Raw genomic sequence first — 24745 nt, forward strand, 5'->3', positions numbered from 1 at the left:
ACGTCTGGTCTGGAAGTTATTGGGGAACATCATCTCCCCTCTTTGTCCCCCCACACACTCACTCATGTTAACATTGTATTAATGGATGTCATCTGTTGTGTCCTTCAGAAAGCATCAAGCAAAAACTATATTTTCAGTTCAGAAATGGACATTTCCTCTGTTTATAAATCGATAGACTTGAGTGCTGAAAATGTTTGAGCTATTGATTAAGACCAAATGGTTACTGTGCTGTCTGACATCCTGCTCAGTCCAAAGTGCCCTTCACTGGTTTTTTTTAATTCAAGCAAAGGAACTGACATACTGACATAGGCTCAAGATGCTGCACAGAGAAGTTTTAATAACAAAATTCAAAACAATACTTGAAAGTTTAAAAAAACAACCCAATTTAAAATGGATAAAAGAGTAAAAGAATCAGCATAAATGAAGGGAAAAATTTAAAACTGAAATAATTATACTAACAAAATAAGTCCTTGGGTTATGTAAACAATAAGTTAAAAGTGCTCGAGAACAATAAAGTTTTTCAGTCTGGACTTAAAAACTAACATGTTTGGGGCATTCCTGGTGCACTCACTCTTTCGAATATGTAAACCAAATCATGTGTTTGACCATCTCTTTTGCTTTATGCTTATCATTGTTTGTAAATGTTTGTTTTTTTCTATCAGTCTGCTTGTCTTTATAATCATTTCTCAATTTTCTTTTTTACATGTTCGAAATAAATCGCATCAAATCAATTGAAGAGTGCTCGAAGGGTTATATTGCTCAACTGTGTCAGTCTTATATTTAGGGTCAACTCCATTGAGAGATTTATAAGTAAAATATGAGACTTTAAAATCAGTTCTGTGGTCAACGTGCAACCAGTGTACAACTGTCTCTAAGAGAAGCCTTTACCATGTGCTGTTGATAGGTGTCGCTGGTGCAGTGGACTGAGAGTGTTGGTCTGACGCTGGTGGGAAGAGACCAGTCATCCATGCAGCTGCGGACCCCTACTGGCCAAATCCTGAACTTCACCATCCTGCAGATCTTCCCCTTCACCTATGAGAGCAAGAGGATGGGCATCATAGTGCGAGTGAGTGCCAAAAAATCTGTTGATTGTGATTAATGTTCTCCTCTGTCAGTTAAATTGAAGCTGTTGTGCATTTTGTTTTCATATGGAAATTGGACTTATTTCCTAGTTTGACCAACTTCTTAAATTTCAATAACAGTGTATGTCGGTGCTTGTTGCTAGGGAGGTGATTTGGACTCAACAATGGCTTTAAAAAGACAAACAATAGAGAAACAGATTCATGTAAAACAGTATTATCTGTGAAAAAGCTCACCTTTTAGCCTGTGACTAACACTGATGACTAACTTTATTTATTTTGGCAGGGCCAGAGCAAAGGAAGCCTGGGATTTTTAAACTTCCTCATGATAATATTTTCAAACGCTTTTTGAAACCCCTTGAGAATACCAAAATAAGTTTTGCATTTCTAGGCAACACAAAATCATGAAATAGCGCACGTGCACCTTGGCTCACGTGGGTACAGACTAGAAATCCCTCCTTAGTGAAACATGCTCTGATATTTAATGTAAGATGTCTTCTGGTCTATTTCTGTCTCACGCTGAATGAACTGGGGTCAATGGTTTTTAGGATGAGTCTACGGGAGAGATCACGTTCTACATGAAGGGCGCTGACATGGTGATGGCGGGCATCGTCCAGTATAACGACTGGCTGGAGGAGGAGGTAGATCTTATTTCTGTTTCACAAGACATGATGAAGATTATAACAACAGTGGTTTTATTCCTGTTATAAATAACTCTTAGACTTGTAGACTTTATAACTCGCTGAATCCAGATGTTGCTGCTGTGTCTGTTTTCCAGTGTGGGAACATGGCGAGGGAAGGCCTGAGGGTCCTTGTGGTCTCAAAGAAGTCCCTGACAGAAGAGCAGTATCAAGATTTTGAGGTAAGCACCTCCTCCTCAGCTTCATCACGATTATTACTGTAAAACTTCAATTAATAGTCTGGACTATTATTTGCTTAAATTGCTGATCTCAACAGGCTTATGTTTGGGGCAGGCATCACACAAAACCTGCTCAGTAAAGATGGTAATGCAATCAAATTATTTATTTAACCTTTTGACCTTGAAAAATGACTTTATTTTATTCAAAAAGATGGGAAAAAGTTTGAAAGCATGAAAATTACTTGAAAATGTGCCTGGAAAAAAAAGTAAAACAAAATAATACAGAGCAAGAAATGACCTGAAATAGATACTTAAAATTCTAATATTTTTTTTTTATAAACGAAAATAATAAAATAAATAAAAGTGCGGTAAAATTTACTTTAGATTGACTCCACAACACACATAAGACATGGCTTGATAACAAAAACATTTTTAAGTATAAAATTCCTGAAAGTAACTGTCAAAGTTTATGGACAAAACAATTGTTTCTTGCTTTTACATTTTTATAAAGTAACCTAGCATCTAATGGGCTTTTCCTCTACTCATAGCTTAACAAATTAAATGTATTATTTCTACTTCTTTTACTCACCGTTGCTTTATGACACTGCAACTCATCAGCCTGAGTGCATGTTATTTTCGGCCTAATATTAAGGCAGAAGCTGATATTGACATAGCGACAACAACAAGTTATAATATCCTGATAGTCTTTTCTTAGCCGTTTGCTGTTATCTGTCTGCTGCTGTTTGAAGGTGACACAGACGTGCCATGGGAGTTTTAAAATACAGGAATTATCATAAAGATGATGATGCAGATTTATGTTTTCACTTAATAATATTGCATCATTAAAGCGATATATTGATTCACATCGATGGCTTGTTGAACCCTAATTAACACGTGGCTATCTGAGTATACTTAGCTGAGGAGCTGGGTCTCATATTACTCCTTTAACAAGACAATCCTCACACAGACGTTCAGTATTTCTAAATGTCAAAGTGTTCTGCAGAGTAATTAGACTGACCTCTGACCCCCAGCCCCTCCAGTCCACACACCCCACCCTCCCACACACACACCCCACTCATTGTTTGAGCAGGGCAGGGCCGTCTCCCCTGCACTCTCCAGCCCCAGGCCCATTACTGAAGTGTATAATTGTGTGAGCAGAGCTGGTGGGCAGCAGTGAGTCACCAACTGAGTCACACACAGAGTTTGTGTTCCTGTATGAGTCACACTCAGATTGTTTTTGCTTTATCTCACTCGCAAAATTGCCCTGGAGCTGGAACGCTGAAGATGGGCGTTAACCAATTGATTATGTCTGCTGCTCTGTGTTTCCAGCTTTCTAAAACATAGAAGCTGCTTGCAGGGAAATATCAGAAAGTTTATATTTAAAATAAATCTTTGATATCTTGTAGTGAGATTTTTGTTTGTGTTAAATGGTGTGTATTCATGCTGCTCAAAGTTTAATTTCTGTGTAGGCTGCAGAAATTCTGCTCATGTGTGCACACTGTGTAAAGCGTTGACATTCAACATATAGCCTGTGGGCCAGATTTGGCCCCTGATAGGGTGCTGAGTGGCCCCCAAAGCATTTTCTAATTCACAATAAAAATAAAGTGATTCACACTGTGCATTGTTTTTGTACTTTCATTATACATGAGGTGCCAGAGTGCATAAAACAGAATCAAAATAGAGCTTATTAATAAAAAAAGTGCCAGTGGAGGATCTCCCACACACCCTGACAGAAGTCCTAGCTAAGCCCCTCATGTCCTAAAATCCTAGAAATGTCCGAAAACCCTGAGAAACATCCTTAAACCCTAGAAACGTGCTAAAATCCTGCAAATGTGCCAAAATCCTAGAAACATCCTAAAATCCCTAGAAACTTCCTAAAATCGAAGAAATGTCCCAAAATCCTTGAAACGTCCTAAAATCCAAGAAATCTCCTAAAATACTAGAAATGTACTGAAATACTGAGAAATGTTCCAAAATCCAAAATAAGACGTAACGTCCTAGAAATGTTCTAAAATCTGAGAAATGCACTAAAATCCTAAAAACTTACAAAAATCCCAAGTAACATGCTAAAATCTGAGAAAATGTCCCTAAATCCTAGAAATGTTCTAACATCCTAGAAACATGTATGAGGCTGCTGCGACTGGCCCCTGGCCTGCTGTCATTTTACAAAAGGGGCCCCCAAGCAGAGCAGGTTGAGCACACTGGTGTGAAGCCTCCCTGTTGCAGTTTTTCATAATTTCTCCCTGTCATGACTTCCACAGCTGGTGGCCACATTGATATTTTCTCCTTCTATCCCTGCCTGTTTTCCTTCTTTGGTGTTTAACTGATTCCACCTTATTTATTCCTTCTATACTTTTTTTTTCATCTCCTCCCACGTAAAATATTCCCACATCTCTCCCGCTCCCCAGGCACGGTACGTCCAGGCCAAGCTCAGCGTCCATGACCGCTCTCTGAAGGTGGCCACGGTGATTGAGAGTCTGGAGATGGAGATGGAGCTGCTGTGTCTGACTGGGGTAGAGGATCAGCTCCAGACTGATGTGAGGCCCACCCTGGAGATCCTCCGCAACGCAGGCATCAAGGTCTGGGGGGGCAGACGGCCTTATAGCTCACAGCAGCAACAAACTAAGAAAACAAAACATGGAGACGAGTACATGTGTTTTTCATATTTACCTACGTGAACAAGGCTCATCAAAGGGCCTCCTTTAAGTATAAAAACCAAGATTATAGTGATTTGAATGAATTATAAGGGCAGTTTGAAGTGGTTTTGTTTGGCACACTTTACATTGAGTGTTTGGTTTTGTGCAAGAAAACCAGAAAGCAGTTGCTGTGGTTAAAGTTGGGCTGATAGTTACTCTTTTTTAATTTAAAGGGTCAGTTCACTCCAAATTATGTCTGTAAGATATACACAAAAAAAATCAAGTTGAGATATTTTGACATTTTATGCTTTTGAACTGAAAAAATATAAAAATTAATTTGATGTGATTTTTGCTACAGTCTATACCAAGGACACTTGATGCTCATGGGGCCCAAAAAGACATTTTCCCATTGATTTACACTGGGAAAGAGATGGAGTGGTTAATTTAGTGGTTGAATAATTTTTTGGAAATTTTGTAAAGTCTAAAAGAGCTGCAAGATTACATTTTGCCATTCAAGCTATGGAAGCACTAAACCAGAAGTCAGTCACTCCACCAGCAGAAGTTACCCACTCGTGCACACATGCGCTTCTGAGCCGCTCTCATAGGAATGAATGGGGCTGTGCTGTATCCACATCTTCTTAATACATCCATGGTGGAAACAGTAATTTGTGAACGAGTGTGCCAAAAACAAAAAAATCTTTTCTTGTACATATTATGTCATGTAGTGTGAAAACCACAATGACTTCAAGACAGCAAGTCGTGTGAACGGTACAGTGATTGGACGACTTACTATGGAAACATTTTGTTATTTAGTTACATATTTGAGAGTAATTTCTCTGCAAACATAAATGCATCTTATCAAATAAATATTGTTGTTACATGTTTTCTGGGTTTTTTTTGGGTGTAGGTTTGGATGCTGACAGGAGACAAGCTTGAAACGGCCACATGCACTGCAAAGAACGCCCATCTGATCACCCGCAACCAGGACATCCACATCTTCAGACCCGTAAGTGCCGGACAGGGACCCCTCTTCCTCTCATAATCATATGAAGTGGGCAATAGTTCATTTTAGTGCCTCAGGGTTCATCCCAGTTCAGTGCAAAACCGACAGTTTCCTGACTCCACCGACCCACGGGCATCCATCCTCTGTGCGACCAAAGCCCATTAGCTAGTGGTCGCGCAGCCCCACACAGCTACGCCTGCAGCCCACGCCAGCATCCACAGCCGAATAAATCACCTCCCACCAGCAAAAGCATCCAAGCTGCTGTCAGTGAGAACAAACAGGCCTTCGCTCAAACACAGAGGAGAAACCAGCTGAACCACTCCCAGAGGGAACATGCAGAGGGCTTACTTCCTAATTTGTTTTGCAGCTTTCGGGTTCTTTCGCCGCTTTGATAGTCCCCCTCTGCCTTCCCCTCTGGCACCGCGCCAGAGCAGAAGGAGCGCCTGCCATAGAGGAAGGTTACCACTTGCGTACAACAGCGGTTACTGGAAGAGAAAAACAATGGCTGGCACGGCTTTAAAACCTCGGTCCCAGTGGACGGGGGAGTGCTGACTGGGCCTGCAACACATACATCTGGATTAGTTTCCTGGTGGCCATCGATGGCCTGATCTGGATTGACGTACGAATAGTCAGCGGCTGAAGGATATTCATACCAGAGCATAACTCTTGTTGACAGATTAACACCATGCCTTGTCAGTGCTGCATGTTTGGAGAGTTTTTAGTCTATATTTGAACCTGACACAAATCTTAGGAACCTCAGTTGATTTAATAATACAGTTTATTTTCCCAGTTTCCCTTTCCAATCAAGATTTTATTACTTTGTCCCTCTCTGCTGAGCTTTTGTAAGCACTTCATAAAGATTAAATAAATGGCTTATATTGCATTATAATCTAGTTGTACGGCAGATCTAAGGCCTTTTTTTTAGCGTTATGAATGTGTTTCAGCAATTTTAACTTCCCCTATGAAGACAAATTTTATATTAATACAGCGGGCTATAACTATATTAGCATCCATTATCTGTTTATACGTAGCCTCTTCATACAGGAGGAAATATAGTTGTTGAGGGATAAAAATAATAAACACTTATATTTGCTTACAGCCACATAAAAGTGTCTTAAAAAACATTTATTAAATGTTTTATACTTCTTATAAATTCTGAATTATTATATTATTAATAACATACTGTGTGAATGTTTTACTGCAATTTTAATAGAATTGCTTGATATAAATATTTAGTATTTCATTGTGGGTGCATTGTTCAGTTAGTAGAGTGATTATTAGGGCTTGGTATCATAAAAAAAATTATGATCTGAGTTCTGATACCCTTAAAGTGATATGGACACCAATAGAGTACTTTTATTTTATACTTTTTTTCCGACTTTATCTGAAAAATGTATCAAAGTGCCCTAATGAATCTAAAATTACATAGGATTCACTGATAACAAGGATTAACTGATGTGATTTGTGAAGCAGATCAGGTGACTGCGGGAGATTACCGTTGTTACATTATATAATAATTCAGTTCTCTATTCTGCTTCTTTGAGCTAAAAATGCAGCTGAGGGTGATTCATCATAGCAACGCTAGAACAACTGAAATATGATCATGCTTTGAAGGATGGTGATGTATGAGTGTCTTACAGTCTCATGTTAACTCAGATAATACATTGTTATGATCCCAATGAGCTCCATGCATTGAGTTTCATTAGCGGGAGAGAAGAAGTCTTATCGGTGCATACGCAACTGATAAACTATTTATTAACATTGTGGTATTTATTTCACTTCTATTATCCAGCCTTGTCAGTTGGATATTGAGTTAGCTGGATGTTTGGCAGGTATTTCCACTGCAGCTGGAGGGAAAAGAAGCTGCCATTCTTAAGAAGCTACCGGTCTGATAACAGTCAGCATGCAAAGGCTGACAGATTGTCATCCTTGATAATATATTTTTTGCGAGTATGTTGTGTGCGTGCTTTATAACTGTGGTTGCCTTTGCCATAGGTGACAACAAGAGGGGAAGCCCACCTGGAGCTCAACGCTTTCAGGAGAAAGCACGACTGCGCTCTGGTGATATCAGGGGACTCGCTTGAGGTAAACTCTTGAGTGCATCTGTGTGTGTCTTATCTCTCCTTATGAAACTCTGACATGTTTTCTGTGTGATGCACGATAATATCGCTGCCACGGAAGCATCTCTGGAAGTGGTGTCTGTGGTTAGAGTCACTTTCAGAACAGCAAGTAGGAGTTAAACTGTAATTTCAGTGGAGGTGTTCCACAGCTGAAATCAGTTATATGCGGTGGTCTAAGTTTCTCACCTATCTGTTCTGGTGTTTTTCTTTCAGGTTTGTTTGAAATACTACGAGTATGAGTTCATGGAACTTGCATGTCAGTGTCCCGCTGTGGTTTGCTGTCGATGCACCCCTACTCAGAAGGCTCAGATAGTTCGGCTGCTGCAAGAGCGCACAGGAAAGCTCACCTGCGCTGTAGGTGAGTCAAAAATAGAAACTGTCCAACAGCTTTTTAATGATGGTTTTTTTACATTCAGCGACTTATGTCCCATTCTTCACACCATCCTCAAAACATATTTACCTGTTTCAGCCACAAACCTGTCACTCACTTCTTCCCAACCCACCAGCACTCCCAGTATGAGCAGATTTCCATAACCATACACAGCTGATCTAAATATGCATTAATGCTAATATACTATGCATAGCTTAATGATGATGACACCTGCTGGGTGATAATTAGGGGATCTGCTGCCAGCTTCTTGTCTGTGCAGCTGTTATTCTTCTTGTTCCTCTGCTGCTTTGGCTTCTTCCTCCTCCCTTGAAATCAGCCTCCCCATGTTTGGAAAAAAAAAAAAAAAAAAACTCAACCAAATTTGCACATAGGTTAAATTCTGGGCTTATAGTCTTGATGGAGGCACTATAGCTACCATCTAAAATTTATAACTTTGAAAATTCCTAACATATCAGTCGCACATGCTACAATTTTGCAGTTTTAACCAAAGACTAGCCAAAATTGAGCAGAAATGTTCAGATGCTTCGAGCTACAGGAATTATGAAATCCATCACTATTTTTTTTTAAACTGTAAAACTAAAACCTAACTCCTCTTACATTTTTAGCTTAATTGGCACCACCAAAGGTTGCCACACAGCATCTTCAGACTGTCCTCCACAAACAGCGGTCAAACACTGAGCCCGCAGTGCACTAACATGCTGTAGTGTGAACGTTCTGTAAACAGTTACTGCAGATTCTTGCTAAATTAAGCTTCAATGTTCATGAAAAAAGACACATTTTTGACACCATGGTAGAAGCAGTGTGGTAGATTAAAAAAATGTACCTCCAAAAAACTGAATTAAATACTATCCTCATATAAACTGTAGAAGTCAATAGAAATAAGAACATCCTTAAACATCAGTTTTTCACTTTTATGGAGCCATCGACCTTTTGTAAAAGAATAAATAACAGATATCTTTATGTTGCCCTGATAAACGACAAAAAATTCTTAGACTTCTATTTTTGTCTTGCAAACCACAAAAAATGTCTAATGTCTATTTTGTCTTGTTTTTTACACCAGTTTAAAATCTGCCGTTACATGCAACTCCGGTGACTGTTGAAGTCACAGTAGTTTAAGGTAGATCAACAAGATCATGACCTGCCATAAGTGTCTGAGGTTGTGACTTTTGAGTGTAGGGTGATGCAGAATTAAAATGTTTATGAAATGTCTGGTATTGTGATGTGTAGATAAGAGACATGATTTCTAACGTATTTTTTAATTGAAGGAATTTTAAATAGTCATGATCTGGTCAGTTCTGAACGACCCTCCTGCATCCTCTTCTTTTTCCATCTTACCTCTCTTCTTCCTTCTTGCTTTCCCTCCCCAAAAATGCTTGGCCCTGACTGTCCATTAATATTAACTTTTATTGTCTTTCAGTGGAGTCATATCATATTATTTTGTTTCAAAATTCTCTGGTTGATATCAGTGATTTCTAGAAACTTGTAACTAAATCAGTTCTTGAGCTTCTTGTTTTACATGTGGGGAGTTTTGTAAAGCATAACAGCAGAACACAGCTCACTGAATAACACGTCAATTATTATTTTATGTGTAATTGTATTGTGTCATAGGAAAGACATTATTAATCATGTGTTTTTCAGCCATAATACGCAGCCCCTTTATCTCACCCGTTACCTTGCCATTTCCAAACTTCCAGGCATGTCATTTTCCTGTCTGCCGCGGTAGTTCTCAATTTTAATCAGGCCAAATTAAGGGAGTGTCTCGTGCAACACACACACACACACACACAAACACAAACAGTACTAGTGAGCGACAGTTTGTATTGGTGAGTCACCAATGTGAATCCTGACACCTCTATGGCTTTTGTATTCTCTTAGGGGACGGAGGAAACGATGTCAGCATGATCCAGGAAGCGGACTGTGGCGTGGGAGTGGAGGGAAAAGTAAGACTCTGTCCATCTCATCGCCTCACACTGACGTGCCGCTCTCACACATTTTTACTTTGTGTTTCCTGTCAAGATCTCTCTCACGTTCAGAGACATGCAGAGAGACAGGCACACAGATGATTCCTCTTTATCGGGATCCATTGTCTGAGCAGCGGAAACAAAAATGACAGGATGCTTTTGTGCTTAAGTAAAAGTAAGAGTCTCTCAACAGCTTGTCTCTTGTATTTCTCATGGCTTGTTTGATGGCTAGTTTACTCAGAGATTGTCCTCAAATGTGTGAGCAGTAATATTACAGGGAATTTTGCCTTTTCCCATCTTGCTAACATTTAAAGCCAAAACACACCTAAGGGACATCAAGAAACTTGTAGCAACAAAGGCAGACTGTTGCATCACCCCACGTCTCCTTTGTCTCAGCCAAAAGATGTACTTGAAAACACTGCAAAGACTACAGCCAATTGCAAACTAGCACGTACGCCCTGCACCTGTGTGAGAGGAATTACCTCGTCACACCAGCATGCATCAGCAGGCTTTATTCATCACTCTAAAAGGGAAACGAAAAGAGCATCAGGGGGGATTCAAGATGCTAATTAGTCAGTTAGCACATTAAAGAACTACTGATGTTAACTATGTGCCATCGAACATTAACAACAATTACGAGCCATAATCTTTTTTGATCTTACGCCGTCTTGACTTATGCTGTTTGTTTGCCATCCTCGTGTGTTTTTCTCTTCTCATGCACTGAGCTGAACTTCAAATCAGAGTGATTTTACTCACCGGCGGGCTCCGACACTCATTTCAATATGCGGAATTGACCAAAAAACAGAACAACAAGGGCTGACTAGTGCCAGCCGTGGAGGACACACGACAAAAGCGAGAGCGACAAATTCTCACCGCGCGCCTGATAATGACCGACGGCTGATTGGTGTGTCAGGGCCCTTAGTTGAGAAGATCAATGTTATAAAGATGAAAATGGAGCCAGCAGCCAATTAGCTTAGCGGAGCATAAGGGATGCAAGATAATATCATCACATCATCGATATCCAATTCATTTATTGTATTTAAATTGACAAAGTGAACAAGTAAAAAATACCAATCCGAAGTTGAAGTGTTTTTCTTGTATGCATTATATGATGTTAATTCCACCACAGAAGAGACTTGGTGATCACGGAAGTGATGAGTTTTCTGCCGAATGAGATGTTATATATCAGCATATTGGATATTGGAAAAAATTTAAATATTGTAAATCCCTACCTCACATTAAGACTACAAACAATGGAAAAGAAAGCTTGCCTGGCTGTGACCAAAAGGTAGCAAATGAGCTTACTCAATAACACATTATATCTTGTTTGTATAATTCACACAAAACACTAAGAGGGAAAACATGTAAAATGTGATTTACGGGGGGGATTTGTACGGAACTATTTCTTGGCTGAGTGACATCTTACCGAGGTCTGTGCTGGTTGTCTTGCAACTTCACGGTGGCAACAAGACTCCAGGAAGTCTGTGGTCTCAGCCAAGAAACAGCTCGGCGCATAACCCTACTTTTTTCGTTTATATTCTTAACTTTTACAGTCATTCAGTTATTTGTACAATCCTAATTAATTTTTAAAGCCAAAATACCAACAAAAAACTTCTCTGGTTCTCAAATGTGAATATCGTCAGATTTTCCTTCATCTTCTTTGATAGTAAACTTTAGGTTTGGGACTGTTTGCACAACAAGCAGTCTGAATGTGTCAAAAAAATTGGCATTTTTTGCAGTTTTTTCGGACATTTTAAGGACCAGACAATCAATTGTCTAATTGAAAAAAAAATCTGCAGGATCATCATTAAAGAAAAGAATCCTTCATTGCAGGCGTACTGGTTATTATGGTATAGCATTCTCAACGTTTTTGTACTTTCATGCTTTATTCTGCATGAAATCTGCAGATCTGTTACCTGAGAGATTCCTGACTTTTACTAATGTCGTGATTGCTTGGATTGTTTGTCCGCCATCCGTCTGATCTTTGTGCGTCCAATAACTGAAGTATATATCTGTCACCGCAGCATCAATTCACAATAAACACCCAAGAGCCTGCTTCACAGGTCAGCTCAGGCTTCTTGCAGCTTGTCCTCACCGCCCTCTGTGCTGTGTGTCCAACAGGAAGGAAAGCAGGCCTCGCTGGCCGCCGACTTCTCTGTGACTCAGTTCCAACATTTAGGCCGTCTCCTCATGGTCCACGGTCGGAACAGCTACAAAAGGTCTGCAGCCCTCAGCCAGTTCGTCATCCACAGGAGCCTGTGCATCAGCGCTATGCAGGTAGAGTAAAACTAAAAAACACGGTGCCATTCATTTTTGTGTGCATCACTCATGCTGCAATCATATATTTAAATTACAAGTATTTTAAAACTGCTTTGTCTTAATTTTACAGCAAAGTATCAATTTGCAAAACTGACCACAAAATGCTATACTCTCAATTTTGACTTCAAAAGTTTCATCGCACACCTGAAAATATCACATATAAATTAATTTGAGAAAAAAATAACAATTTATAGGTTTATCTATGAATTTTACTTATTTCTGCATTTTGAAATTAAATGACCAGTGAACAAATAATTTTTTAAAACTGTAACTGTTTCTCATCAAAGTATACCTTTTTATTTTCCACAAGATTATACAAATAGCAGTGAGTTTTTTGTTTTGTTTTGTTTTTTTTTTCAATTTTGCAGCTTAGTTTTTTAAATCACTGTAAACTATGAAAGACATTTGAAAAACTTTCATTTTAATTATTAAATAAGCAGTATTACAGAATTCAGTTGCAAAAACTTTTAATTTATGAAAACATTTATGAAAACAGCCAATACCAGTTTGACTGATAATCCTTGGCACACACACACATACACACACAAACACACACAGACACACACACACACACACACAAACACACAATATGTGATTTTTGGATTTAAAGAAAAGAGAGGTGTCTGTTTTTGCAAATGAACTGGATACTGGAAAATTGGAAAGCATATAAGCATATTAAAAAAACATATTTTTATTCTTTCCACTGCTACCATACATTGGGTGGTCAAGCATTGTGCTTATATGTGAGAATTCAGTGAAACGCAGCCAAAGCTTCATAAAAACCCAGTAAAATGTTTGAAAAAGGACGCGTGATATCTTAAAGTTTGGTCAGGGGGATATGGGTGATGTTTATCCGCAACACCTTAAAATCTAAATGTGTGGAGAAAATGATCGGGGCGCGGCAGCGAGAGGTTTCAGGGGTGGTCATGGAAGGGTGAGGCGCACGATGACTCAGAGGAGTCATCTCATGGTGCCCTTCTATGTCGGCCCCCACGCACACATACACATCAACACCGTCCCCTGTCCAATTCCCATGTCCCAGTCCAACCTCAGCCCCCGCCGTGGAGGGACAGCCCATGACTCACCGCATCGTGGACTTTGGGGTTTTCGGGAGGCCCTCCTCCACATGTCTCACATTAACAGTGACCGCAGCTGCAGCTGTGACCCGTCTGGTTTGGGGCCGCCTGGATGGCTGACTGGTTGACAGGTCAATATTGGCATCAAGACTCATGCTACAATTAGTCAGAGAAGTTTGATTTTCTCCAGCAGTAGCGCTGCGGTAGAATGAGGATTACTGAGGTGATGCATTTTATGTGCAGGGTTCAGGTCATGTGCTCAGAGTCAGAGGGTTACCCTGTGATTTGTGTGTTACCAGGATAGTTTGTAGCATTTGGAAAGTGATGCCCCAAATTTATTCAGTTATCATCTTTAATTCCATTCGAGTGTTGATATAGAAAGAAAAATAAATGATGTATTTTCTCGTGTTTCTGTAGGCGGTCTTCTCCTCTGTGTTCTTCTTCGCTTCAGTCCCACTCTACCAAGGATTCCTAACTATTGGGTGAGATTAAAACTCTGTATGGCTATGACTAATCAAGAGAGCATTTGGCTGCCTTGTTTCCCTGGCATTTCCTCTGTGTTAAAGCACTGTTGAAATACGAGAATGGGAAAATATGAAAGTTCTGACTGGGCCGAAACATTTCACTGCTGAATCTAACGATGAAATGCGTGAAACTTGTTGTCCGTTTGCCATTTTTAACTGGAGCATATTCCTCACTCCTGTTTCAGCTACTCCACTGTCTACACCATGTTCCCCGTCTTCTCCCTGGTGCTGGACAAAGATGTCAAGTCAGAGGTCGCCATGTTATACCCAGAGTTATACAAAGATCTCTTGAAGGTATAAAATGAATGATGGCATGCTGACTGCAGCCAAATATAATATACAGAAGCACATATGAAAAAAAGTGTAAATATGACATTTTGTTACTCTTTTCTTTCCTCAGGGCCGACCACTATCTTTCAAAACGTTTCTAATATGGGTCCTAATAAGTATCTATCAAGGTAAGGAAGAGTACAAACAGCTGATGATCACAGTTAATATGAACAGCTGTTGGAGAAAAATATACTCATATCCTAAATAAGTCATCATAGTACACAGTGTTGTGCATACAGTGCAAAAACTCAGGGTTCGTACAGCCATGAAAAACCCTGAAAAGTCATGGAATTTGTACGTAGCAATTTACAGGCCTGTAAAAGTTTTTAAAACTAAATATATCCTGTAAGTTTTGGAAAAGTCAATTTTGTTTTTTTTTTTTTTGTTGTATAATAACACATGATGTGTTCAAGGATGGTCCGAAATTTGAAAATTTTAAAGATAATTTCTGTTTTTACAGTTTCTGGGTTTGATTGTGTAATTTCTTTTGTGATTTGTAACAAAAACATGCTTCCCAAATCCATGGGCCCATTTTTAACACAATTTTAAAAAAAATTTTAAAAAATCACCAAAAAGAAAAAAGATAGATCACATTTGTTTGCCCTTAAAAATCACAAAAAAATGTAAAGAAAAAAATAGATCACCTTTTTTTTCTCTTTAAAAATTACCAAAAAGAAATTAAGAAAAGAAGAAAATTTTATTGAAAAAAATTAATGAAAACATGCCTTCCATACCCACAGTCATGTTTTTAAAAATTGGCAGGAAAATAATACAAAATACTGCTATTCAAAGTTGTATGCCCCTCCTCTACATCAAAATAATAAAACATAAATCCCTCCCCACTGCTAAAAAAAACAGATTTGTCATGCCTTCCCCTATTTACACTGCCCCCTCCCCTCTCATAAATTACAAACAGTAGCAAATTATATTTTAATATCCATTTCTGACTGAGTTCATTATTCTTTAAACAATATTTTTTAAAAGCCAGTATTTAGTAATGAAAAAAAAGACAAGCAGGTTCATTGTTTCAGAGAATGTATGGTGAAAAGTTATGGAAATGTGCTGTTAAAAATGTGTATGAACTCTGAAACATACTGAATCATTAACTGTACATGCAAAGAGTCGTCTTACTCTGCAGCGTGACACATAACTCTTTAAATACCATCACCATTTCTGCTTAATTTCTGCAGAAGTTTATTGATATCTGTAACAATCTGAGGCTCACACTTGCTGTGTACCATCCGTACTCTGTGCTGCACGCTGCTGTTGCATCGCTGTATAAAAACTTGCAGCACTGGTTAGCATTTTAGCCAAGATAACACTAAAGAAGTTAACTAAGATGAAAGTTACTGTGGATGAGTAGTTAGCTGAACAGGCCCGTGCTCACGGCTCAGTGGCCCTCATTTATTAATCTAATGTACCAGCGCGAAACCGAGCGCAGAAATGTTCTTGTCTTGCCATCATAACCGAGGAATGACCAGGCGTTGATGAATTTGGCCGCTGAAAACAATCATTTACATATCTGAGTTTTGAGGGCTCGCCCTGAGAGTTTAAAGCATGGACAGGAGTAATATGTTCAAGAGGTGAAACATCTCTGATTTAGAAATGGAAGCACGATGTCCCAGGTCCAGTTCAACCAGCTGCTTCTGTTTGTCTGAAAAGTGTCACCAAATGAAGTTAGAAAGACGCTTTATAGAAATAAATCAGTGCTGCCGTCAAGTGTTACAGCGGACAATTGAACTTCTGCTGAGGTCAGAATATATAATTTATACATCCATGATATAGATAATATTCACCTATAACAAAGAAATTACATGCACCAAGTGCTTCACATGAAAAGACATAGAAGACTTAAAGACATAATAAAACCCACATGAAAAAATACGATCAGAATAGAATACATAGAATGTATCTTCACATGGATAAAACCCACTGGATAATATTAGTAAGTATAATAAAAAAAATAAAGATAAATGTAGACTGCACAGAATGCATAATATAAGATGGAAAATAAAACCCATTGATATAATATTAATAAAAATAAAGCTAATATTGGAGTGTATAAATGCATAAAATTAAGGAAAATACCACATTTTAAATGAGGTGCAGCAGTGCGTGAGTGCGAAGCTGTGAAGTCAGAGCAAGTTGAAGGCTAGAGAAGTGAAGAGATAAGTTTCTTTTAAAAATATTTAGCGAGGTGGCTTCTCTGATATCTAAATATAAATAAATAGATATAAGTAATATAAATAAATAAATCTGGGTTTTTCTAATTGCCAGAAATACCTCCTAATGGTGTAAACATTATTTATTTATTTGCAATAAATGGGAGTTTTTTCGAAACTGACATGTTTCCATTAGGTGATTTATATATTCACACTTTCAATTTGCACAATTTGAGGGTTAATAGAGGCCCGCCTGTTGACTGTAATGCAGAATCATGGATTACATCATTACATGTCGCTGTTTATTCTTGTTAAGTCTCATTCTCATTTGAACTCCGCAGGGAGCATCATCATGTACGGGGCGTTGCTCCTCTTCGAGTCAGAGTTCGTCCACATCGTTGCCATTTCCTTCACCTCTCTGATCCTGACCGAGCTGCTGATGGTGGCTCTGACCATCCAGACGTGGCACTGGCTCATGATCGTCGGCGAGCTCCTGAGCTTGGCCTGCTACGTCGCCTCGCTCGTCTTCCTGCACGAGTTCATAGGTGAGCGAGCGCAAACACACACACAAACATGAACTCATATTTCACCCACACTGAGGGCGACTCCGAGGCTGCGGCGGCGTATTTCCCCGAGACAAGAAAACAAATGCAGTCAGCGTTCATTCACTGCAGCCTGATTGATGTTTTTGTGCTCTAGCTGACCTTGATATCGTGCGTCAGCGTCCAGCAGTAAGGTGGACCTGCTGTTTCATATTGTGCCTCTGGTGTACAATTAGCTGGAGATGAGGAAGGCTAAAGGTGAGCGCATTGACAAAGTGTTGCGGTGTGGACGCGGCTCAGGCATACCGTAGTATCAGAGAGGAAACGCCAGCGGTCCTGTTAGCTTCCTGTGGACTGCAAACGTTCATGTGTTTATCTCACTAAAGGTGTGTTTGGAGGAAACACTCGCCTAAAAAATAATATTCTGCCTTGATGGCAGAATGGTGTTTGTTACATGTTAGCCACTATGTTTTCTGGCTCGGTGGCTTCTGTTCGATCCTCTGGATCAGCTTCTGTGCAAGACTGTAATATTTGGTCGCATACATTTGAGCAATCAGCTTTTTCTATAAAAGCTACAAATCAGTGGAACGCTCCGTCTGACGATGTTCATTCATTCATTCAGCCTTTATTTAAATGACGAGGAATCAATGAGGTCAAGTCCTCATTTTCAATGATGTCGAGAGCACAGAAATCACAAAGAACAAACAACAACAGACCGAAAACTGTTAAAAACGGTTCAAAAGTAGAGTTATAGGTAATCAGAGTTTTACACTGGCTCATAGTAACATTTGTGTTGAGTTTGAATGTACGTTTAAGATGGTCCAGGTAGATGCACCAGAAAAACTAAAAGACTGCAGTATTTGTCAGGGGACATTGAGCATTAAGCAGTCACTTGAGCGTGTAGAACAAATACCATGTGACCAGTTTGATAAAGTGCTAAAGTGATAAAGTGACAGTCGGTGGCATGTTGTGAGGAGCTGCAGCTCGATCAGGACTTTCAAAAAACAGCATGAAAAGACGGTTAAAAGCTGCTCAGCTCAGTATTCACTGACCCTGAACTTCTTTTTTTAATTTGACATTCACTCATGATGTGCTATTGTGTATAGCTTTTTATTCTTTGTTTTTAAGTGATTTGTTTTTTGTTGTACTGTCTGTTTTGTGTCTTCTTTGAATCACTTTATATTTTGTGGTTTCTGGTGCATTGCATCAAAGGGTAAAATTTATGTTTTAAACTGTACATGGCACCTTTTACATTAAATAAAATAGAATAGATAGAAATAACTTAATGTCCATTAGAGGCCTTTTTTTACAGCAGCAGAGACAGTATTACTGTGCAGCCTACATGTTACCACGCTATTGGACATTTGTTTACTCAAGCTAGCAAACAAAATAAAACCAATTTGGCTGAGCCAAGTAAAGACCAGTGACATATACAATGCTCTAACCGAGAGCTTTCCAAGCCTTTATTTTCAGCTTTATGTGGGGCGTGGAGTTCCATTTTCAGCCTACAATCTCGGCCACTGAGGACCATGACAGGCGTGCGGTCACGCGTACCCTTTTTTGGGCGCTTTTCCTCCCTCTTGAAGTCAGACTGGAATAGATTTTAAAGGCTATTCTTCTGTTGTTTGTGCTGTTTACACACTTAATTGGTCATTTTACAATTAAGTTTGTTTAAAACGTCTCCTGCATTCAGAGACTTTCTCAAGAACTCCTGAGAGAAATAAGTCTGGACCTCTCAGCTCATTTCCAATTTCCAAATAGATGGATAGACATAGAACCAGTCAAAGTAATGAAACGTGACGTAGCGCTGAGCGACAGACCAATGTAAACAGACTACAGCATGCAGTGATCTGCTGTCATGCTGCAGCATTAATGTGCCTCTGAATGAGCTGTTTTTGTCATCAGAATATAAAATATATATATAAAGTTCCCCATCAGCTGCAGGTCTTAGCTCTCCTCTCAATCACCAAACAATTTTGAATATTTCTTGGTAGGGGGTTATTTTTAGCCTTAAACATTATTTGTGCCATTTGAAATCTGTAAATTTAAGTAATTTTGACCGCAAGAACAATGAGTTAGTGTGATCCAGATATTCAACACTGTGAATGATCTGTAAAATAGACGGTCAGTGTAATGAATTTTTGTAGTTGTTGCCCCAAATGTCTGCGCAGTGATTTAAATATGGTGAAACTACTGAACAGTAGAAGCACATTAATGTGCCTCTAGTCTCCTTGAGTTCAGAGCTGCTTTAAATTATGCTTAAAAATGTCTGTATCCAATATCCTCACGCTGATCTTTGCCTCTTTGTCCGTGCCAGACGTGTACTTCATCGCCACCGTATCGTTCCTGTGGAAGGTGACCGTCATCACGCTGGTCAGCTGTCTGCCTCTTTACATCCTCAAGTACCTGCGCAGACGCTTCTCGCCGCCCAGCTACTCCAAACTCACCTCTTAAACTCTGGGAGGAGCCTCATTTACAGTGGGGGGGGGCAGAAAGGTGTCCCTGTCTTCATCCAGCTGAGCCTGCGGTTAGACCAGAGAATCAAACACGGATTCATCCCCTTTAATTTGTTCTGAAAAGTTCCACTCAGAAACATGAAGGACGGATGTTTTATCAGGGACAGGTTGTTTACTGAGCGTTAGTGTTTAAAAGCAGTGTTACTACTTGTAAGACGTGTTTGATGCAAAGACTAACTGATGATTTCTCCACGTGGAGAACACCTGCAGTCAACTGTAGGTTAGTTTACTTATTGTCAGCCGTCTCAACAGAAATGTAAATATGTAAAAACACGGCTGTTCAGCCTGTATGTTATAAATGAAGGCACAGATTCACTTCAGTAAATTATGCAGTTTGTTTTTTTAATGTCAAAAATCACATCAAGGAAAATCACTGAAAAAGTTGGATGCGTCATGCGGGCTGGAAACTAATTTTCTCTAATTTCCAGTTGCATCTGAAAAAAAAAGAAAAAACGGTTTTGTTGTTAGACACTGAAATTGACGTAGCATTCTCACTCAGGTCTTGATTCACACTCTCCTCAAACAGTGATTTCTAAATGGAGTTTGAGAATTACGTGGTAAAAACAAAAAAACAGTTTACTGACTAGACTTTGCATAAAACACACGTCTGCAAGTTTGTGTATTTGTTTATGCGTCACCGCGATGCTACAGCCCGACACGGCGGAGGTGGTGCGGTTGTTTATTTTAGCATGACCCGTGGTGTCTGATGTTAAATCTGTCTTTGTGTCTCGAGTTGTTAGTGTTTGTGGAGCGCGGTCCAAACAGCCACAAAGGAGATTTGGTTATTTGCAGGCGAAACCTTCCGCCGGGGCTCCCTACAGCCTGTGTGTCCGCAGGGGAATGAGCAGCCTCTCATGTGGCTGCTCGGCAGGCCAGCACCGGCCACGCTTCAGCATTGCATGATGACTCACTGTAACAGTGACCTAAAGCCATAACTGAAAATACCCCTGTGCCCGGAGTCCAGCTGCCCCCCTTTCATGTGGTCTAATCCTCACATCTACTAACCTCCACAGTTCAGCTGTGAAAGAAAAAAAGGGATCAAATCACCTCTACTCAGTCAATGTGAATATTGTCAATAAGTATTAATACTGCACACTCCGAGAAGAAAAACAACGACTTCATACTTGTAATGTTTCATTTCACTGGTGGTGTGATAGTGGAGATACTGTAAATAATCAGCGACTAACAGACCGTCACTTATTTCAAACTACTTAAAAAAAAAAAAAGATTTTAATTTAAAAAAAAAAAAGAACTTTTCTCATGTGACTTGATGAATCTTGAAGTTTCAAGCTGAGCGTCCAGGCTGCCATAACTTATCATTTCTCTAATGCTTAACTTTTAAGCTGAATTCTAGTAAGCTGTTTGCACATGATTTTGTTTTGTACGACTGATTATTATTATTATTATATTTTTATGCTGCAACAGAATCGCAAAACATAAATGATGCTAAAATGAATTGGTTGCTTGTAAATAACCTTTTTTTTTTTTTTTTTTTATTTATTAACATGTTTTATTTAATGGTGTTGATTGCACTCAAAATTGCTGAACAAAAAGGGAGAATTGTGTTGATGTCAATGTTGTGATGATGATTAATAAATCTCATGTTTTCTTTTCTTGTGCCTTTTTTCTTCTTTCATTTACATAAAATGGCTTAAAATCTCAGCGAACAGACCAAATAAGTCTTGATTTTTCTGGAGCACTAAGTCCCAGGCCCATCCATAAAAGAAGCAAATATTGGCAAATAAATTATAGAGAGATGTATTTTACTGATCTCAAATTGGGAAATTCTTTCGTTACAGCAGCAGGCTGTACAGTGATACATATTCCTCACTAGAAGAGACAAATAAATATTGTAATTGTAAATATTATAATATAATATAAAAAGATAAACCATAGCATATTCTGTAAGAATAAGATAGCTAGAGAATAAACAATGTAGAGGACATACTATAAAAAATATAATATACTAAAAAAGAAAATGCCAAAATGCCAAATGCTAAAACATGTTGCATTATATATATACATAAAACACTACATACTTAAAAACAAGTGTGCAAACTGCAGTTTGTCTATCTATTTATTTAATTTTTAGTATTTTTTAAGGCTTGGTAACTTTGTTAAACTTCCTTACACTGCTGGGTATTGTAGTTTGTTATTAAACTTTACTCAAACAGAAGTAAATGGTGCATTTGTTGGGGACTATTTTCAGCCGTGGATGAACACACATTTGGTCATTTGGTGCTCTGCTCTGGTGAGTATTTAGGGCAGTAGGACGGTGTATGTGGGAATGACTCAAAACAAACTACAGTGTCTGCATGGTGAAGAAGGAATATGTGACCCACCCAGTGCAACCGTGTGACTAATTTGTGTGTTTGTGGACAGAAATGCATTTTTATGACAGAAGAATAAGATGGATCTTGCTGTGGGTAAAGATGCAGTGCTTGGACCATTTTTTTAGTTTTGGTCTTTTTTATGGGATTTACATATATATATACTGCATGATTCTATATACTTGTGGCGCACAGTTAGTAGAGGCACAGATCCTCAAAGGGGCTTTAGTTTTACGGATAACCCTTCCTGAGGTAGAATATGAATATCCAAATATTTATTCATTATAGAGACTTTTAAATACAGTTAACATGTACATAAATTTCACACAGACATCTTTAATAAATAAATAAATAAAAGTATATGATGGTATGTTGGCACAGTTCAGACCATCACACTGATGGAGAAACTTCACAAAAAATAAAGGTACGATATGATATAACTGTCATTTTACACTTAAATTCATTTTGTATCTTCAGACAGCTGCGTGCAAGAATTTCACAATAAAACAATAAAGCAAAATGTGTTAATTGAGGAGTAAAATTAATCTTTTATTGATGTTGATATGAAACAAATAATGCAAAAATAAACCATCTTATGCAAATGTAAACCATCTTATTTTTTCTTTTGGATATACATATCCAAAATGAAATGTTAATGTCTTTTTGAAACTGGACACTGAGCTCCAAAACATTAGATACTATTACAAGTTATGTTCCCCAGTCAGGCTCAGGAGATGAGGGGAGTAACTGTAAAAATAAACCTGGGACAAAAATAAGCAAAATAATAGACATAAAAGACATAAAAACATTCACAATCAAATGCTTAAAAACTGAAAACTACTTTCTTAGCAAAAAGTGGGAATGTTAAATCACAAGGGAAGCTATAAACTAGTATCACAGGTAAATATCTCTTCCAGCAACACACACCAGCTTCACATTTCTTCAGTTATTTAACCTGCATGTTCCTAACGAGCTGATGAAGCTCAGGTGGGTTTAATCGCTCTGCAGGTGAGGAGGAAAGACGGCAGCAGAGAGACACAAGAGAAAACAGGACAAGGAAACAAAACAACTCTGCAGTACGAAACACAACTTCCTAAGATTTTATTCAGACTTTTGGAAATTATTCTTCTCATCTCCATACCCTTCATCCATCCATTCATTCATCCATCCATCCATTCATTCATTCATTATGTATTTTCCTTCAACTTCTTTAATCCCTTAAATCCTGAGCAAATTGGTTTGATTTCTTTTAAAACGTAATCAGACGCTGAAAACTTTTGCAAAAAAATTAGTAAGATTTTAAAAAAGTGGGGAGAAACAAAACAAAACTGACCTTAAAAATGTTTAAAATGTATTTATTCATTTTATTTTTTTCTGTAACATAACTTTAAATATAAAAGTATTTTTATTATAAAAAATGTGTTCTGAGAATTGTTTATCCTGTTTATGGGGGGATACTTTTATAACAATCCTATAATAATCCTTTTTTAAAACTATTTTTTTAAGGTAATTTTCTTGTCACCTTTTACTAATTTCATGCAACTTGTGTGACATTTCTTGTCCAAAACTGAATTTGCTCAGGTTTCAAAGGGTCAAACAGTTTGTGACAGGCATCTGAATGCAGCACACACACACACACACACACACACACATACACACACACACACACAAAAACAGGATTCAGGTTTTAAATTAATATAACGTGCATTTTTGAACTGTAAATATCAAAAAAGGTCTAACTGCCTTCTGAGAAAGCACAGGGCACATCAGCTGAATGTGATTTAGTATTATGAGATTTTTTTTTCACTATTTTTAGGGCTCATTTGGTAACCACAAAAAGTAATAATGGAGTGTAATGTGGCTGAAAACCTTTTTCTTTTTTTTACGAATTATAAAAGTGGAGCCAGTTAAGGTCGCTGTGGCTCCGTGGCCTCAGACTAATGTGGCTGTGGTCGTGCTGCAATAAGAACGGTAATTAAAAAAGAAAACATTTGTTTTGTGAATGAAACAAACTGTAATACTTTCCCACGGCGCCCCGCCATACGTGGAAACTGAATTTGCAGTGAAGTATCATCCACAGTTTGTATGCAAAAACAATCATGGCTGTTCTGGTTGTGTTCCGCTTGAGTCCAGTTTCTGATGAGGTGTGAGTTACACTGAACACAGCGTGCAGGCAGACTGAGGAGTCTGAGTGTTTGTCTCTCTCTCACCAGAGGAGGGAGTCCCTGATGCCTGCAGAGGACACGCTGCTGCTGTGTTTTCACTCTCCTCCACTCACAGTCACATCCTAAACGTCTCAGCTGATTCTCGGTCTTAAATTTTGATTTTGACCTTTTGAAACCTGGATCGTCGTCACTTTTCTTGAGCCGTATTCACACACCTTTCACAAGTTTTTAAACCTGTGAATACTGAGAAAATTGGTTTGATTTCTTTCAGAAACATGGGGAAAAAGGCAATGAGCAACTTGACAAGATTTTTTATTGGGGGCAGGATTTTTATAAGGTTTTTTTTATAAGCTAGGGAAAAATGTCAAGAGAACTATATTTAGAATTGTCACAATTAAATGTTAAAAATTATTTTACAGAATTATTATATTTTTTTAGTACATTCTTCATGTAATTTTCTTGCTTTTTGTTATTGTATTTGTTTTTGTTGTTTTTTTTCACTTTTTCTTTATTCCTTAATTTCTTTTTATGTCATTTAATTTTTTTTTTTTTAATAATTTTTTGCTTATTTGTAGGTCATTTTTTCTTATGTTGCTCATTGCCTTCTGTCCATGTTTTTAGAGGAAATCAAGACACGTTCTAAAGGGTTAAATATATCACAGAGTCAAAAGGCAAAGTGGTATAACACAAACTAGTATGTGACCTCATTATGAAATCAAGGTTTCCAACTTT

General features: G+C 38.4%; 1 protein-coding gene across 1 annotated transcript in view; it reads left to right on the forward strand.

The window, feature by feature from the left end:
- LOC121946787 (probable phospholipid-transporting ATPase IIA) overlaps nt 1–19535 on the forward strand; it is a 49652-nt gene extending 30117 nt beyond the window's left edge. Inside the window, exons 15-28 of the mRNA XM_042491540.1 lie at nt 905–1066; nt 1628–1720; nt 1858–1941; nt 4347–4517; nt 5482–5580; nt 7573–7662; nt 7911–8055; nt 9964–10028; nt 12171–12326; nt 13862–13926; nt 14154–14262; nt 14369–14426; nt 16802–17005; nt 19320–19535. Coding sequence (XP_042347474.1) covers nt 905–1066; nt 1628–1720; nt 1858–1941; nt 4347–4517; nt 5482–5580; nt 7573–7662; nt 7911–8055; nt 9964–10028; nt 12171–12326; nt 13862–13926; nt 14154–14262; nt 14369–14426; nt 16802–17005; nt 19320–19456 — 1638 coding nt within the window. The 3' untranslated portion in view covers nt 19457–19535. The remainder of the gene's footprint in view (nt 1–904; nt 1067–1627; nt 1721–1857; nt 1942–4346; nt 4518–5481; nt 5581–7572; nt 7663–7910; nt 8056–9963; nt 10029–12170; nt 12327–13861; nt 13927–14153; nt 14263–14368; nt 14427–16801; nt 17006–19319) is intronic.
- Nucleotides 19536–24745: the final 5210 nt, after the last annotated feature.

The sequence above is a fragment of the Plectropomus leopardus genome, chromosome 8 (assembly GCF_008729295.1).
Source record: "Plectropomus leopardus isolate mb chromosome 8, YSFRI_Pleo_2.0, whole genome shotgun sequence".
Classification (NCBI taxonomy): domain Eukaryota; kingdom Metazoa; phylum Chordata; class Actinopteri; order Perciformes; family Serranidae; genus Plectropomus; species Plectropomus leopardus.